The 16,531-nt window shown below is 39.2% G+C and overlaps 2 protein-coding genes across 8 annotated transcripts in view; one reads left to right on the top strand and one right to left on the bottom strand.

The window, feature by feature from the left end:
• The window catches only part of TATDN3 (TatD DNase domain containing 3), a 30,751-nt gene extending 21,215 nt beyond the window's left edge, over positions 1 to 9,536 (bottom strand). For all 7 annotated transcript variants that reach the window (XR_003612636.2, XR_003612638.2, XM_028125755.2 and 4 more), the window contains exons 1-6: positions 9,231 to 9,536; positions 7,487 to 7,519; positions 6,514 to 6,587; positions 6,010 to 6,094; positions 1,662 to 1,724; positions 91 to 200 (exon numbers count right to left, since the gene is read on the bottom strand). Coding sequence is in view for 5 of the 7 variants with exons in the window: in XM_028125755.2 (XP_027981556.1) it covers positions 91 to 200; positions 1,662 to 1,724; positions 6,010 to 6,094; positions 6,514 to 6,587; positions 7,487 to 7,519; positions 9,231 to 9,296 (431 nt within the window). In the remaining 2 variants the exon portion in view is untranslated. The remainder of the gene's footprint in view (positions 1 to 90; positions 201 to 1,661; positions 1,725 to 6,009; positions 6,095 to 6,513; positions 6,588 to 7,486; positions 7,520 to 9,230) is intronic.
• Positions 9,428 to 16,531, top strand: part of NSL1 (NSL1 component of MIS12 kinetochore complex) — a 33,784-nt gene continuing 26,680 nt past the window's right edge. The window contains exons 1-2 of the mRNA XM_028125749.2: positions 9,428 to 9,686; positions 12,570 to 12,645. Of these exons, the coding sequence (XP_027981550.1) occupies positions 9,453 to 9,686; positions 12,570 to 12,645 (310 nt within the window). The 5' untranslated portion in view covers positions 9,428 to 9,452. The remainder of the gene's footprint in view (positions 9,687 to 12,569; positions 12,646 to 16,531) is intronic.

Below are 16,531 nucleotides of genomic sequence, written 5' to 3'. Positions count from 1 at the left end.
AGAAAAAGAAATACAGAGCTCTACCTCAGGAGAATCATTATTTAATTTTCTCTATAGCTATTAATATAGAAAGATGATTAATTAACCTACAAAGGCAAATTTAATCTTTTGGCTAACTGGACCTGTCGGATCAGGACTTGTCGTTGCTCTTCCTTCTGCTCATCAGTGCCAGCAAATCTGGGGGAGAAATCTAGTCCCACCTGTAATAGAAAGATAAACCAGACTTCTATGTTTACCATTTAATGAATTCAAAAGACATACTGTGGAGCAGTGCTGTCCAAGAGAAATAAGATGGGAGCCATACATGCAAGCCACATATATAACTTTACATTTTCTAGTAGCCACATTAAAGGCACTAACAAGAGGGGCGCCTGGGTGGCTCAGTTGTTAAGCATCTGCCTTCTGCTATGGTCATGATCCCAGGGAGACCTGCTTCTCCCTCCCTCACTCCCCCTGCTTGTGTTCCCTCTCTCGCTGTGTCTCTCTCTGTCAAATAAATACATAAATAAAATCTTTAAAAAAACAAAAACACTAACAAGAATCAGGTGAAATTAATTTTAATGATATACTTTATTTAATCCATATGTCCAAAACATCATTATTATTATATAGTAATATTATTATTTCAATACAAAATCAATATAAAAAATCATTGCATTATTTTACATTCTTTTTTTTGGGTACTAAGACTTTGAAATCCTGTGTGTTTTATATTTATAGCATACCTCAATTTGGACCAGTCACATTTCAAGTGCTGTATGTGGTTACTACATTGGACAGTGAAGATTATAAATGACTGTTTCCCTTGATACTCTTTTGGCATACATTGCTAAAGTCTATATTCTAAATTTAAGTGTTACTCTTATCTTTTTTTTTTTTAAGATTTTATTTATTTATTCATGAGAGACAGAGGGGGGGAGAGAGAGAGAGAGAGAGAGAGAGAGAAGCAGAGGGAGAAGTAGGCTCCCAAGGAGCAGGGAGCCTGATGCGGGACTCGATCCCAGGACTCTGGGATCATGACCTGAGCTGAAGGCAGATGCTTAACCATCTGAGCCACCCAGGCGCCCAGTGTTACTCTTATCTTTTATCTTTGATTAGAAGTGGAGTTTATTACCAAGTGATAAAAATGCTTCACAACTTTATAAATTATTTAATAAAAAATGTTCTTTAATTACAAACTCTAGCCTATTTTTAAATTTAAAAAAAAAATATTTTATTTATTTATTAAATAAGTTCTATGTCCAATGTGGGGCTGGAACTCATGACCCTGAGATCAAGAGTCACATGCTCCACCAACTAAGCCAGCCAGGCACCCCAACAAACTCTAGTCTATTTAAAGTATGTTTGTATATACTGTGTTAACTAACTATAGAGATGATGACCCTATTTAAGAAAAGGAAAAAAAAGAACAAAGTTCTTTTTTTTGTAATGCTAATAAAGTAGTTTTCTTTCATTAACATAAGTCTATAGTGGGGCTTTCTACTGTCTTACCTTAGGCTCTTTTGCTTATTGAGGAAGTACTGACAAATTATTATCCAGCTAAATGAAATGAATATAATTATCTAACTCAGTTATAATCACCAATAGTGAACTAAAGATTATATTCATATATCATATGAAAGTCTGGATTAGCAGTCATTTGATCAGCTATTTGGTGTTACCTCTCCAACTGCCAACAACTGATCTTTATAATTCTCCATAATGGGCAAAGCTACATCCAAATCCTAGGAGAAAAAAAAAAGGTAAATTTGTTTAAATAGAAGTGTGAGGGAACTGATACTTTAGAAAACATCTTTTATATACCAGGCACTATACTATACTGGGTCCTTTACATACATTCAATACCTTTAACCAGGTGAAGAAGTAGTGACAGTCATCCTTCTATAATGGTGAGTACTACTATTTGGAAATTTGAGTAGAAACATCCCACACCCAGTCAGGTTACAAGAACATGACTTTCAATGAACAGTCTCACTTAAACACTTCCTAATATTTAGGAGGAATTTCCTGACATTTAGGACTGATTTGGATTTCCTCCTGGAATAGCTGATCAAGAGCCATCTTTGGCAGTCACCTTTGTAATTGAGTTTTTGGGGAGTGCACTGTGCTATGTCCTCCTCTTAGGATGTTAATGGTTTTTGAGTTTTTTAATAGCAACAATCCCATACATCCTCTGCACTGTTTTCACTGATTTCTTTTGTCTTTATAATCCTGCTTAGCCTATTTTTGTCCTAAAGGTTCAACAGCATAAACACTAATTATCACACATATGCTTGTTTGTCAATTATTGAAGTAATTAAGTACTGTTAGTCTCCATGGTATTACTATTTTCATTTAAAGAGAATTTACTCTGTGAGGGTTCCCTTGTAAGACAAGGGAAAGACATATATATGGAAAATTTCCTCCTAGATATCTTTTAAACTACTTTGAGGGCTTTAGCCTCAGGATATGTAAATTGCAAAGAACTTCTACTGAGGATAATTAGAACAAAGGAGAATTACGAAAAGAGAGGTGGAACCGATGGTAGAGGAGCAGGAGGAGATTTTACAATTATGCCTCTGGAGACAGATAACATGAGGGGCAGAGTAGATCATGGCCTTAGAAATACATTCTAGTAGACTCGATAAAGAGGAATTAACAGTGTTGTGAGGAGCTAAGAGTATAAAACATTACAGATCAGAGATGGTGTCTGACAATAGTTGAGGTTAAACATTGTCAGCCAAAGCCTTTTCCATATCAAACATCCAAACTGCTCTGTCTCTGAAGTTCAGAGGGGCTGGAGAAGGTAGAGATTACCTAGGAAATGGCTGACACTTGGAAAGTCTTAGAAAGGAAGTGTACATTTGGATGAAGACCAGATAGAGGGAAAAATGTGCTTCTTGGAATATCTATTATCTGTGAAAAAAGCAAAACAAATTTACAATGAGACTGTTTCAACTTCTCATGAAATAACCTGGAAGTTTCTGGCAAGTCAAGGAGAGTAAGTAGAAATTAATATAATTCATATTACTAATTTTATATGTGTGTATTCATGTGTGTGGTCCCTATCGTTTTATTTCAGTAGATGTAAACAGTTTTATAAAGACATTCATAGGTCTATTTCTGACTTCATTTCTATTCCCACTTCTTGAATGACGTCTCAAGTTCTTTAATAGCCAATGGTTCTATTATGGGGTTTTTAAAGATCCTATACCTCTACACCTATGACCGGGACTACTACCATTGTATAATTATTCACAGTTTACAAATGAGGAAATTAAGACTTAGCAAAGTGAAGTGCCACAGATCAAAGAAGCCAGTAGGCCAGGTCTCTGTGACTTCAAAGCCTGTGCTGTGACCATTATGCTGCTGAAAGACAAAAGAGAGGAAAGAAAGAAGGAGGAGAAAGGGGGACAGAGGGCAAAAGGGAAGGAAAGCAGATTGATTCTGAATGATTTTAAATAATTACAATAGTTTTTTTATTAAACAAAATGTTTAGTCTTCACAATCTTGAAAACAGGGTCAGGTGTGTAACACAAATGTGTGAAGCAGGCCAAGCACGGAGGGGAGCCAACTGCAGAGCACATGCCCTGCCTGCAGGGGGCAGTAGACCACACACAGTGAATTGTGGTTCCCTGAAATATCTCTGGGTCCCAAGCCCTGCCTGGTAGTAATATTTATTGAATGATTAAGTTCAGGAATATGCTGAAAGATTTGTGTGAGCTAGGCAATTTTAATTTTATTTATTTTATTAGAGAGAGTGAGGAAGGGCAAAGGGAGAGACAGAATCCCAAGCAGGCTCCACACCCAGGGTGGAGCCCAACGTGGGGTTTGATGTCATGATCCTGGGATCGCAACCTGAAGCAAAATCAAGAGTCCCAATGTTCAACTGACTGAGCCACCGAGGTGCCCCAGGGACTTTAATTTTATGAAGCAAGTGAATTTACTAAACACTTAGTACATACTAAGTATCAGGGGCTTATATTAGGGGTTTATAATCTAATCGTTATGAGAAAACTAAACTAGGGTACAGACTACAAGCCCACTAAGAATAAAAGAGGAATAACTGCTTATCTCTGGTGTTTTCCAGAGGGCTATCCTGAGATTTTATGAGTTCATATCTGCTTTGAGAATCTGGAATTACCTATCTAATGTTGCTATTCTCATTAGTTTTATAAGTTAAACAGTTCTATCAGTTCTACATTTATGCCGAAATATGTCATATCCAGCCACTTCCCTCTCGCCTCTGCTGCTGGCACGCTGGTCCAGTCTGCCATCCTCTCTCCCAGGGACTACTGCGATGGTCTTCTCCCTCTTCCTGTCTTCCTTTTTTTGCACTCTTCAAAATTTGTTCTTCACACCATACCCAAGGGGATCTCTTCAGTGTATGTGCTGCCGAAGCGAGCACCCAAGGGGATCTCTTCAAAACATAAATCCCACTCGTCCCTCCTCACTTCGAACCCCCCACCGATGCCAACTGAACTCCAGCAAGGCCCCGGACGCGGTGCCCCCTGCCCAGTCCCTCTGACCCTGCCACCGTTACTTCCCCCTCCCTCGGCCACAGCAGCTCTCTTTCTGTTTCTTGACCACATCAAGCTCATTCCTACCTTAGGACCTTCATGCTGGGTTGTTTCGTTTGCCTACACCACTCTGAGCCCTCTCGCTGCAGGGCCAACTCCTTAGCAGCATTCAGGTTGCAGTTCTCATATCACCACCTCAGAGAGGCCTTCCTTGACTACAATCCAAAAACCAGCATCCACAATCCCTATCACATAATCTTGTTTGATTGTCTTAAAGCACTGAGTGCTACCTACAGTTTTCCTGTCCATGTATCTAATTGTTGATTGTCTGTCTGCCCCTGACTAGAATCTAGCTTCCATGAGAGGGATTTCACTCTACAGTGCTTACAGCAGTGCTTGGAATGCAGTAGGTGCTCAGTAAACACTTGCTGACTGACTAACTAAACGAATGCCTAGTCATATAAATCTCTATATAAATGAAAGAAATGCTATCCTGCTATGATCCCCAATATTTTGGGAACTGTATCTCTCTGGCAATTTAACTAATTTTATCATCCCAGGAGAACAACTCAGGAGAACTACAGGACAAGTATTTATTTTTACCTGAAGTGAATTAAAAACAATTTTGTTTCAAAATAAATAGAGCTATCTGGGGCTTCCTAATGTAGGAATACAGATTCATTACTATAAAAAATGAGAGACCTTATCTTAATTTATTTATAGGTAACAAAAAGTCTTCACTTCTTCAAAATGGGGGGTGCTATCACTCACATTTATGTAATAAAGCACTTAAGAAACTGGATCTCCCTGATGCCGAGTCAGGAGATGAGTTTGAAATATGAGACATATTGGCTATTGTCAGTCAATGAGATCTTGTGGGTAGGATTTGTTTTAGAGCCGGTTGGTATAAAAGCAGTACAGTTTCATAGGTCAAGAGCATTCCATTAGAGACAGTTTAACGTTCAAGATGATACTGTGTTCCCTCACGCTACTGTATCTATGAATTTGTATCTTTCTTTTTCTGGATATTTTATCACTTTTTGGCCAAACAATATGACAACATGGTAAAAAAATGTGAAGACTACCCGATCATCACAGCTAATGTCATTTCTGTGTTTTTCCCTCTAGTCTTTTCCTTATAGGATATATTTTTACATGAATGTCACAACTAGGGAATAAACCATTTGGCATCCTGCTTTTATACCTATATTATCTTGTAAACATTTTCCTCATTGCTACATAAAATAAACCTTATCGTTCTCATCTTCCATGTACGCATTCCATACATACATACATATATTTAACACTCTACAAGTTAATTTTTCCTTGATTTCTGAGCCTCTAGGTTGTTTCTGTTTCTTTTCTCTACTACAAATAATGCTGCAACAAACACCTTTGTGAAAGGTAGCATTTCCTTCTTCTGGATTATTGCCTTAGAATATAAATCAGAAAGAGGAGCATTACTGAATCAAAGGTATTTTTTATGGTTCTTGTTTTATATGACTTTTACCTTTAATGTGACACTTCTTTGATCTCCTGGTGAAACTCCTTGAATAGGGTGAACACCCAAGCATGGCAGGACAAACCCCTTATACCTAAAAATGTAGAACAAGTTAAGAAAGCAGGAATATTAAACTAGTAGACAATGTTACGCTAAAGAACAAGTATGAAAGAATTTTTTAGAGCTATGTTGATGGATTTTCTTCTTCTCATTCTCTTTAAAATTGGATGACCTTTGATAGTACAAATATGACATCATAACGGCAACCTTATTAGCAACTCTTTAAATTCTTACTTTTTTTAAGATTGTATTTATCTGTTTGAGGGAGAGAGCACAAGCAGGGGGGAGGGGCAGAGGGAGAGGGAGAAGTAGACTCTCCATCTAGCAGGGAGCCTAACACAGGGCTCGATCCCAGGACCCTGAAATCAGGACCTGAGCTGAAGGCAGACGCTCAACCCACTGAGCCACCCAAGTGCCCCAGCAACTCTTTAAATTCTTAATGAAAAGTAGCACCTTTCTGAAAGCTGCATAATCTTTTCAAATTCTCCTGAATGTTCAGCAACCACCACAAGAGCCATAACATTGGCCTGAAACAAAAATGAATAGAACAGTTAGAATCTCAAACAATACACATCTAACATAACTGAAGAGAAATTTATAATCTTCTGTACTTTCAGTTATTCTTGCTCACTCATACTCCATCAATATAATCATGATGGCAATCACTGAGTACTTACTATGTTTTAGGCACTATGTTCAGTGAATATAAATATTACCTCATTTAATCGACACAGCCCTATGAGGTAGGCATTGCTGTAATCCATCATACTGATAAGGAGTTCTGGGTGGAGTCAAATAACTTGCTCAAGATCATTATGCCTGTGTAACTCCAGAGCCCATGCTCCTAATTAACCTGCCATATTGAATGATGGCTGTGTACATAAAAATGTATTGGCAACCGTTTCTATCACTTTAAGGGAAAGCTACAAAGAGGTAGTTACAATGAATTTCATAAAAACTTCCAAGAATTAGTAATTTTTTCCTGAAATAAATCAAAACGTCTCAGAAAACTTTTATAATTTCTTCAAGATCTCCGGAATAATGTTAATTTTAGAACTGAGAGACGGACCAATCTGTTCCATATAACTGGTAAGCACGGTAGCAGTGGGAACATGTTTTGGATTCAGACTATCTTGTCTGTATCACTTTACTAGCAGTGTATCTTTGGATAAATTAATCTCTGAGTTTCCTCCTCTATCAAATGGGTAATGTTTGGCTCTAAAATAGTAGCTTCTTCATAAGGATGTTGTGAAACACTAAATGAGATAATGTACAGAAAGGGCTAAACTCAGTGCCTGGCATATAGTAAACAGTTAATTAATGCTATTTATTAACAAAGCAACATAGGCATAGTAAATCTAAATTTCAAGCTGTTCTAGATTGAAATTAATAGGAAAACAAAGGGCAATTATAGATATTGACTTACTTTCTTGGCTTTCTCCAACACATCATCCAGATCCTAAAATAAGCATAAGTCATCACAATTATTTTAGATGAATAAACTAACTGCTCTTTGGCTGTGTATATCAGTGTAGTTGAGACAACAATGGCAAGGAACAGTGTGATAGAATGTGAAGAGCTACACTCCCCCACCTTCTGTTTACTCTTCCTTTCTCTCAGTAAAATCTGGCTTCTGTTCCTACTCCACTAAAACAGAAACTGTTATTGTCAAATATAAAGGACACTTCTCTGTCCTCCTCTTATTCTACCCCTCAGCTGCATTAAGAACTCCTCACTTGTCCATTTCTTCCTTCCTGAAATATTTCCCACTCTTGGCTTCTGCAATACCGCTCTCCTGCAAACACCACCCTCCGCTAGCTGCTACTTTCAGTCTCCTTAGCTGGCTCTCTCCTCTGTTGGATTTCAGGACCCTATGCTCCTCTCTCTGCCACACCCCAGGTGATGGCATCCATAGGTTTTGATATCATCATTATGCTAACAAGTCCCCAGTTTTGAGCTCCAGCCTAGAATTCTCTCCTGAGCCCAAGACTGATATTTAAAATTGACTATATGACATTTCCACTTGGATGGATATTAGGCTTCAACATGTGCCAAACATAGCTCTCCTCTACAAACTGATTCCTTCTATCTGCCCTCCCCAACCTCAGTCTTCCCTCCTCTCAGTAAACAGCACCACCATCCTCCCTACAGCATCCTCATGTCCTCTCCTTCTCTCCCTCTCCACATCCAGTTCCTCAGCATGTACCATGGATTCTGGCTCTAAAACACACACTGAATCCACCTGCTTTTCTCAAACTCCCTTGCAACCATCATTATCTGCTGTCTACATACAGCAAAAGCCTTCAAACTGGTTTTCTAACTTCCACACTTGCTTTCCATCAGCAAAACGGTTTTTAAAAATGGAAATCAGATCTTGTCACTCTCCCATAAAAAACCAAAAAAACCAAACACCTTTACTGGATCCACATTGTCCTTACTGACCTACCTCACCTAGCCCCTGCAACCCTCTAGTCTTATTCCAATGGCTCTCTCTAGCTCATCACCCTCCGCCTAGCCTTTTTGTAGCTTGAACGCGTCATATTCTATCCAGTCTGGAGCCTGCGACCTGCTTGCTTTCTACACCACCGTACACCCACCTCCTTGCTTGGCTGGCTCTTTGCCTTTCCAGTTCCAACTGAAGTGTCACCTCTTGAGAGGTTTTCCCCCTTAAGAGACTCTGTTCTTCCTTCTCATTTATCAGCCTCTGGTTTCCAATGTAGCGGGTAAAACACTTTGTAACTCGGATTTTGTGTGTGTTCTGTTTTCTGTTTGCTTCTCTCCCCCAATAGAACAGGGGCACACCGCGCGCCGGAAAGTGCCGAAAGCACACTTTTCCTGAGCAAAGTGGATGCTCGGTCAGGCCAGGAGCCGCGAGGCCGAGGCCGGTGGGGTAAACAGCCGGGCCAAGGCAAAGTAAGGGGGAAGCCCTTTCGTAAACGGGAAGGACAAATAAAAGCCACGTAGATAAAGAGCTTAACGCTATTCAGGGTCAGAAAGAAAAATCAGAACGACTGAAGTTAAATAGAGCCAGGGGCAAGTCACTCAGGGCCACAAACAGGAGCCTGGGAGGATTTGAGGCTTGGTCCTAAGGGAGGAGAACAAAAATAACCTGAAGGGAAAGGACGGGGGGGCCTCCCCGCTCCCACGGGCCGGGCCTCGCCCATACATACGCTGTCAAAGTCCGGGGCCGAGAGGTGGCAGTGACAGTCCACCAACCCTACGTCCACCGCCCCCATCGCCACAGCAACCACGGCCCTCCACTCTTCCGCCGAGCCTCAGCCGGAACGCTGCCGCTGCACGGGTTGAGTTTCCGGCCGGACGCGTGCTTCTTCCCCCAGTGAGAGACCGCCCTTCCGCTCCCAGCGTTCCCGCCCGCAGTTCAAACGGGGAAAATGGCGGGGGCTCCTGTGTTGGTGGTCCCTTCCCCTCCGCGGGACGCGGAGAGAGTGGCCGGGGCGGACGACAGGGCCTCGGTCGCCGCCACCTCCCGAGAGGACTTCCGGGTGCGCTGCACCTCGAAGCGGGCGGTGACGGAAATGCTAGAACTGTGCGGCCGCTTTGTGGAAAAGCTCGGGGACGCGCTGCCAGAGGAGATTCGGCAGCCTGCGCTGCGAGATGTGCAGTGGGTACGGGCCCGGTAGCTATCTCTTATCACCCCCTTACCCTGTACCCTTCTCGAGGCTCAGAAAGAGCCTTCGACAGGCTTCGCAAAGTTAACGGTGCTGCCTGCTCCGGTAGAAGAAGCCGGAGAAACGCGAGGGGTCGAAATAGATGCTAGTGTCAGCTGGGTATTAATCGCTTAGACCAGCGCCTTCCAGTAGAAAAATACAAGGCGAGCTATTTATGTAACTTGAAATTAAAGGAAGAAAAAATAGGTGAAATTAATTTTAATATTATGTTTTATTTAACCTGCTCTATCCAAGATACCGTTTTATCTTGTAATAATAGAAAGGAAACGAAGGAGATCTTTTCTATTCTTTTGTTCCTACTAAGCTTTTCAAATCTGGTGGCGTAAATTTAGAGTTCATCTCCTTTAGGGCTAGCCACATTTTAAGGCCTCAATAACCCCAAAGTGGACAGTGCAGACTGACTCTAGGAGGAATTCTCCAGGAAGGGGTAATCCTGGAAGTCAGCCAGTCACCACACTAAGTCTTTGGTCTTTTCCTTTTGCCTGTTTTAGAACTTCATGTAAAGTCGTGAAAACATTTTCCCTCCAACTCTAAAGTAGATAAGGAAGCTGTCTTGATTAATAACTTCACTGGCCCTCATAACATTTCCCCTTCCTTTCTCACATATTTTGCAAAGCCCTGAAGAAGCTAGTTTTTTGAGGAAAGACACAACATTGAGGGATTGGTACCTGCCTGAAGGAAGCATACAATCTATCTGTAGAAAATAAGTTTAAAAGTTCATAATGCGGCACACTTGTGAGTTCAAATGACCACAGTGCGAACAAAAATAAACATCAAATGGAAGAAGAATAAAAAAACAGCACCTGGATTGTGAGTCTGTGTTCCAGTTTTGTATACAGTAATACTGTTACTACCTTCTTGCAAGGAAGGGAAGAATAGAGACATACCTCAGGACATTTTTAGTAGTTTTTGGGAGAAGACTGTTTGTTGCATAATGATCTTAGAATTTGCCCCTTTCTAAGAAGTGCTAACCTATTTAGAACATTTACTTTACAGAAAAAGAGGAGCTTGCCTTAACCTATTAGACCTTATTTAATGGATGATAAAGTGAATTAGAAGGTAAAAGTTTGAAGACTTAAACTACAAAGGAATTCACTTGTGTTTTATATTAAAAGCAGATAAAAGGCAGAGGCTTTAATTATGTTGACATATCTCTTTATCTAAAACCACGTAATATTGTAATGGGTATTCTAAAAAAAAATCGCAATGATATGATTGTGCAATAAATATTACAGTTTGTATTCTGAGATAATCCTTGAATGCCCATATATAAAGTAAGGATTTTATTTTATAAAATCTTTAAAGTATAGAGTGTGTACGTTAACTCATAATTATCAGTCACTATTTGATTTATGCTTATTTTTACTCCTACAAAGTGTGTAAAATACATTCTCATTGTAAAAAACAGCATAAAGCAAAAGTCTGAATTCCTCTCCCCCATCCCTCTTCCTTCCTGGAAATAACTTACTATTTTGGAGGGCCCATGGAGGGTGTAATCCTTCTATACCTTTTTTTATGGCTTTACATCTCTCTGTTTTAGATTTTTGTTTGTTTTTTACCTTAATAGTGTTAGGATGATGTATTTAGCAATTTAGCTTTTTTTTTTTTCCTACCAAATCTATCTTCGACTATTATTTGTCAATGTTAGGTAGAGATATACTTTATTCTTTTTTAGTATTGCATGATATGGATATAGTATATTTAACCATTTTCTGAATTTGAATTTAGATTTTATTTTCCCCTCAGTATTTTATAATTTCAGATAGTGCTTTAACAAACATTACTAGTACATCCTTTTTATGTTTTTATGAGAATAGTTTTTTAGGATACATTGCTAGAAGTGAAATTGTTAGGTAATAGGGAATGTGCATTTAAAATTTTAATGGCACTACCAAATTCCTTTAGTCCCTTATTTTTTAATGTAGTATAAACATTTTTAATCTTACAGAAAACAGACTAATACACTGGACACCTGTATATCCATCACCAGAATTTTTTTTTTTTAAAGATTTTATTTATTTATTTGACAGACACAGCAAGAGAGGGAACACAAGCAGGGGGAGTGGGAGAGGGAGAAGCAGGCTCCCCGCCCAGCAGGGAGCCCGATGCAGGGCTCGATCCCAGGACCTGATCCCAGGACCCGGGGATCATGACCTGAGCCTAAGGCAGATGCTTAACGACTGAGCCACCCAGGCGCCCCTATCCATCACCAAATTTAACAGTTAACAGAAATTTGTTACACTTCCTATTTTATTTATTTTTTAGGTAGGTTCCATGCCTAAGGTGGAGCTTGAACTCATAACCCTGAGATTAAGAGTCACGTGCTCTACTGACTAACCTAGCCAGGCGTCCCTTTACACTTCCTATTTTAAAGCAAACTTCAGATCTCATGTCATTTGATTTCTATATACCTCAGTGTACATCTCTAAAAAAATACAGTCCTTTATGAAGTAGAAATTAATTTTACTTTGTTTTAAGCATTTTTTCCTTGTTAACACTGATGCTTGTTCAGCAGCATTATGTAGTACTTGTACCCTTGAGACTCAGCTGAGCTCAACTTTGTTAGCTTGTATTTTTTCTTCATTTAAGGAGTATATAAATTTGCATCAAATTTTCTTAGATGTAGTGTAATGGTTATTATCAGAGCTAAAATGTAGGTAGAATCAATGATTGAAATGGAATCTTCATTGAAAAGAATAAAGCTAGTCTATTTTTCTTGATATTCTGTATTACAAATCTGAAATTCTTATTTTGCCAAAATGTTTTAGTTCAATATTTAAAGTTATTTTTAGTGACTTGAGTATTGTGAATTTATTTCAGACTTTTGAATCAGCTGTGCAAGAGAATGTCAGCATTAATGGGCAAGCATGGCAGGAAGCTTCAGATAGTTTTATGGGTATGTGATTTAACTTTCCTTCTGTCATTAATTTCTGAGTTATTTTTGTAGCTAATTTTATCTCGAATGCTAATTTTTAATCCCCATTTTCAGTCTTTTTTTTTTTTTTAAAGATTTATTTATTTATTTATTTATTTATTTGAGAGAGAGATAGCAGAGTGAGAGATAGCACCAGTGGAGTGGGGGGCGCAGAGGGAGAGGGAGAAGCAGGCTCCCCATTGAGCAGGGAGCCCCATGCAGGGCTCAGTCCCAGGACAGCCACCCAGGCGCCCCTCAGTGTCCCTTCTTTTAAAAATTTTCCTTCACTGGGGGGAAAAGGGAAACATCTAGAAGACTACTAAGGCAAAGTACACAATAGGTACCTTGAGTTTTTCATATATGCTATCTGGCATTCTCAACAAGATTTTCACCTGATTAGCCTTTGAAAGTACCCTTGTTAGTAGTTTACTGGAAAATACTGTACAACTATCTACAGATGAAGAAACAGGCCCAGAGAATTTCTGTGAGTATTACCTTATAAATCAAGTTGTATTTTACAAATGATCCTTATAGTAGCGAAGGACCCTTAGAAGTATGAAGTTAAATTATAAGAGTACCAACCATGTAAAGGATGAGGTAAATAAAATTTGGGAAATCTAATGTTATTCCTTTTACCATCTCAATATATAAACCAGAAAGTAAATTTTGGTGACTTTGAAGAGATAACTATAATAATTCCAAGGATTAGACAATGAAGTTTTCTGGGCAAAGTATTATCTTAATGTTGAGAAGAAAAATTATAACCACAGAGGATGGATAGAATGAGCTTGGAATCAGCTCAAGGGTATAGAATACTTTACAGACAGAATACTTCCTTTTTTCTTTTAAGATTTAATTAATTAATTTATTTGACAGAGAGAGTGACCGTGAGAGAGCACAAGCAGGGGGAGCTGCAAAGGGAAAGGGAGAAGGAGACTCCCTGCTGAGCAGGGAGCCTGATGAGGGGCTCGATCCCATGACCCAGGAATCATGACTTGACCTGAAGGCAGGTGCTTAACCAATTGAGCCCCCAAGGCACCCCAGAATACTTCTTCAAAGCAGACTTGATTGTACCCTAACTAATGGTGTTGACATATCTAAAAAAAAAATCAAAGTTTTAATGGAAAGGAAATGGTCAGTGGTCAGTGTAAGAAGGAAAAAATTTAGTAGAAAAGGAAAGATCTGTGTGAGAAGAGAGTCAGAATTCTCCAGCAAAGTCTAGGAGAAGGGCTACCCTGACAAGAGGGTCAGAGTGTCTTGTCTTTCCCCATGGTGATATTACAGAGTCTGACCAGCATAACTTGGTATCATTGCTTGATATTACTTGTTATCCAGTTATACCCTTGAGCTGATTCCAAGCTCATTCTATCCACCCTCTGTGGTTATAATTTTTCTTCTCAACATTAAGATAATACTTTGCCCAGAAAACTTCACTGTCTAATCCTTGGGATTATTATAGTTATCTCTTCAAAGTCACCAAAATTTACTTTCTGGTTTATATATTGAGATGGTAAAAGGAATAACATTAGATTTCCCAAATTTTATCAGAGTGATTGCCAATTAGTAGGGGAGAGGGAGTGTATCACAATCACCTAAAGTATTTTTAAACTATACAGGCTTTCCTGTGTATTTGACTCTTGTTCTCTGAAGTCACTTTGGAGTTGTTTTATTGTTTGCTCCAGGCTGCCTTTACCAATATGATTCATCAATTTATAGATTAAGATATATATTTTCTAATAGGTTGGCAGCCTGGGTAGAGTGTGGTTATTCTTTTTCCCTTTTCCTCCTTATAATCGTGAGGGGAAATAGTTGAGAATACTACAATTTTACCTTCTTTCATGGGCACTTGATAATGCCAAGCACCATACCAAATTCTAGGATGTAGGTGAAAACACATGGTCTTACTATTTAGGAACTCATTGTTAATGGAAGGAAATGGACAAGGAATTACTGTACTGTTTAGGAAGGGGGATAAGACCCAACAGAGTAGATTGTTGTTAAATGCATTTAATGAATGACAGCATGCTAGATAAAAAGGAGGAAGGATATTTGAAGCAGAGAGAACAGCACGTACAAAGGCACAATGGAGTGGTATGTTTGGAAAATGTCAAAAATGAATTGGGAAAACTAAAATGGCAGGTGTGGCCAGAGAGATAAGTTGGGGCCAGATCACAAAGAACCTTGAGGGTTTGCTTAAGGAATTTGTACTTTATCCTGTAGGCAATGGGGAACCAGTGGAGATTTTTAAAATAGAATTTACACGAAAAGCTTTGTGTTTTAGAACACCAACTGCTGGCTGTGTAGGGGTGGATTAGAGAGGGGTGAAATTCAAGGCAGGCTGATCTTAGGGAAGTTATTGAAATAGTACAGTAAAAGATGGTGAAGACTTGCCCTAAGATGGTAGGAAAGGAGAGAAAAAGGTTCAGCAGGTAGGATTAAAAGTGTTTGTCTCTGATCTAATACATAGAAGCAATAAGTAAGCTTTGCAAGGGCAGAGGTTTTTTGTCTGTTTTGTTCACTGGGATCATTGTGAAAATGAGTGAACAAGTAAAAGGAAAAAAAATGAATGAATAGATAAGTGAAAACAACTTTCTCCCTTCTTCCGTAACTATCCTGAAAGGACTTGATTTCAGGCTTGACCAGGTACATTTAAGAATTAAGGTGTAAGTTCCTTGAGAGCAGGGGCTATATTTGTTTTTCAACACTTAGCTTGGCATATAGTAGGGACACAGTAAATACTTGTTAAATTGGTGACAAAATCTTCCCTGCTCAAATTGTTTATACATTTCAGTTTTGTAGCTTTATCATTAGGTGGCGCTGAAAAACCATTTTCCTGCTCCATAGAAGATTTAGCTGGGAGACTTTTTAAACTGTAAAATAGTACATTATTTCAGGCTAATGATTGAACTTTTTATATGGATAAATTAAAATTTAGGAAGGGCTGCTCATCTAAATGAGTGTTCAAAGTAAGCAGTGACTGTTTTTCTCATAATACTCTCAAAAGAATTTAGTTGGACTTAATATTTGTTACATGAATGAGAGATACCTGATGTACTTCATTAATCTTTACCCAATGTGTGTGTGTGTGTGTGTGTGTGTGTGTGTGTGTGTGTGTGTGTGTGTGTATGCTGATATATGTCAGCAATGTTTGAAAGTTTCCGAAAATAAACATCACTGTTTCAGACTTCTTAATGAAGCTTCTACTTAATAAAATATATTTCTAGCATAGACTGTGACATAGCAGAACAGGTGTGATGTGAGACCAGCTAAGCCAATGACCTAGCTCTTTAGTATTTTTTTTTTTAAAGATTTATTTATTTGAGAGAGAGGGTTCGTGTGTGCACATGAGCAATGGTGGGGCAGAGGGAGAAGGTGAGAATCCTCAATTAGACTCCCCCCTGAGCACGGAGCCACTCTGGGCTGGATCCCAAGACCCTGAGATCATGACCTGAGCCGAAATTGAGAGTCAGACCCTTAATCAACTAAGCCACCCAGGCACCCCATTCTTTAGTATTTTTAACTACTTATTCTTTTTTTTTTTTTTTAAGATTTTATTTATTTATTTGAGAGAGAGAGAGAGAGAGAAACAGCATGAGAGGGGAGAAGGTCAGAGGGAGAAGCAGGCTCCCCACTGAGCCGGGAGCCTGATGTGGGACTCGATCCTAGCACGCCGGGATCATGACCTGAGCCGAAGGCAGTCACTTAACCAACTGAGCCACCCAGGCACCCACTACTTATTCTTAAAGATGATTTTCAAAATAAGGTTGATGTACCACCTGCATTCATTTCATCTACGGTGCTTAATTTTGGGGCCCCATTCCAGAGGCTTCTGTTGCATCAAAATTTCTGCACTTCTGACAAGTTCCCC

The sequence above is a fragment of the Eumetopias jubatus genome, unplaced genomic scaffold, assembly GCF_037043125.1.
Source record: "Eumetopias jubatus isolate StellerSeaLion01/CBP00866 unplaced genomic scaffold, mEumJub1_p1.0 scaffold_12, whole genome shotgun sequence".
In the NCBI taxonomy this organism is placed as follows: domain Eukaryota; kingdom Metazoa; phylum Chordata; class Mammalia; order Carnivora; family Otariidae; genus Eumetopias; species Eumetopias jubatus.
This window is presented reverse-complemented; position numbering and strand designations above follow the sequence as displayed.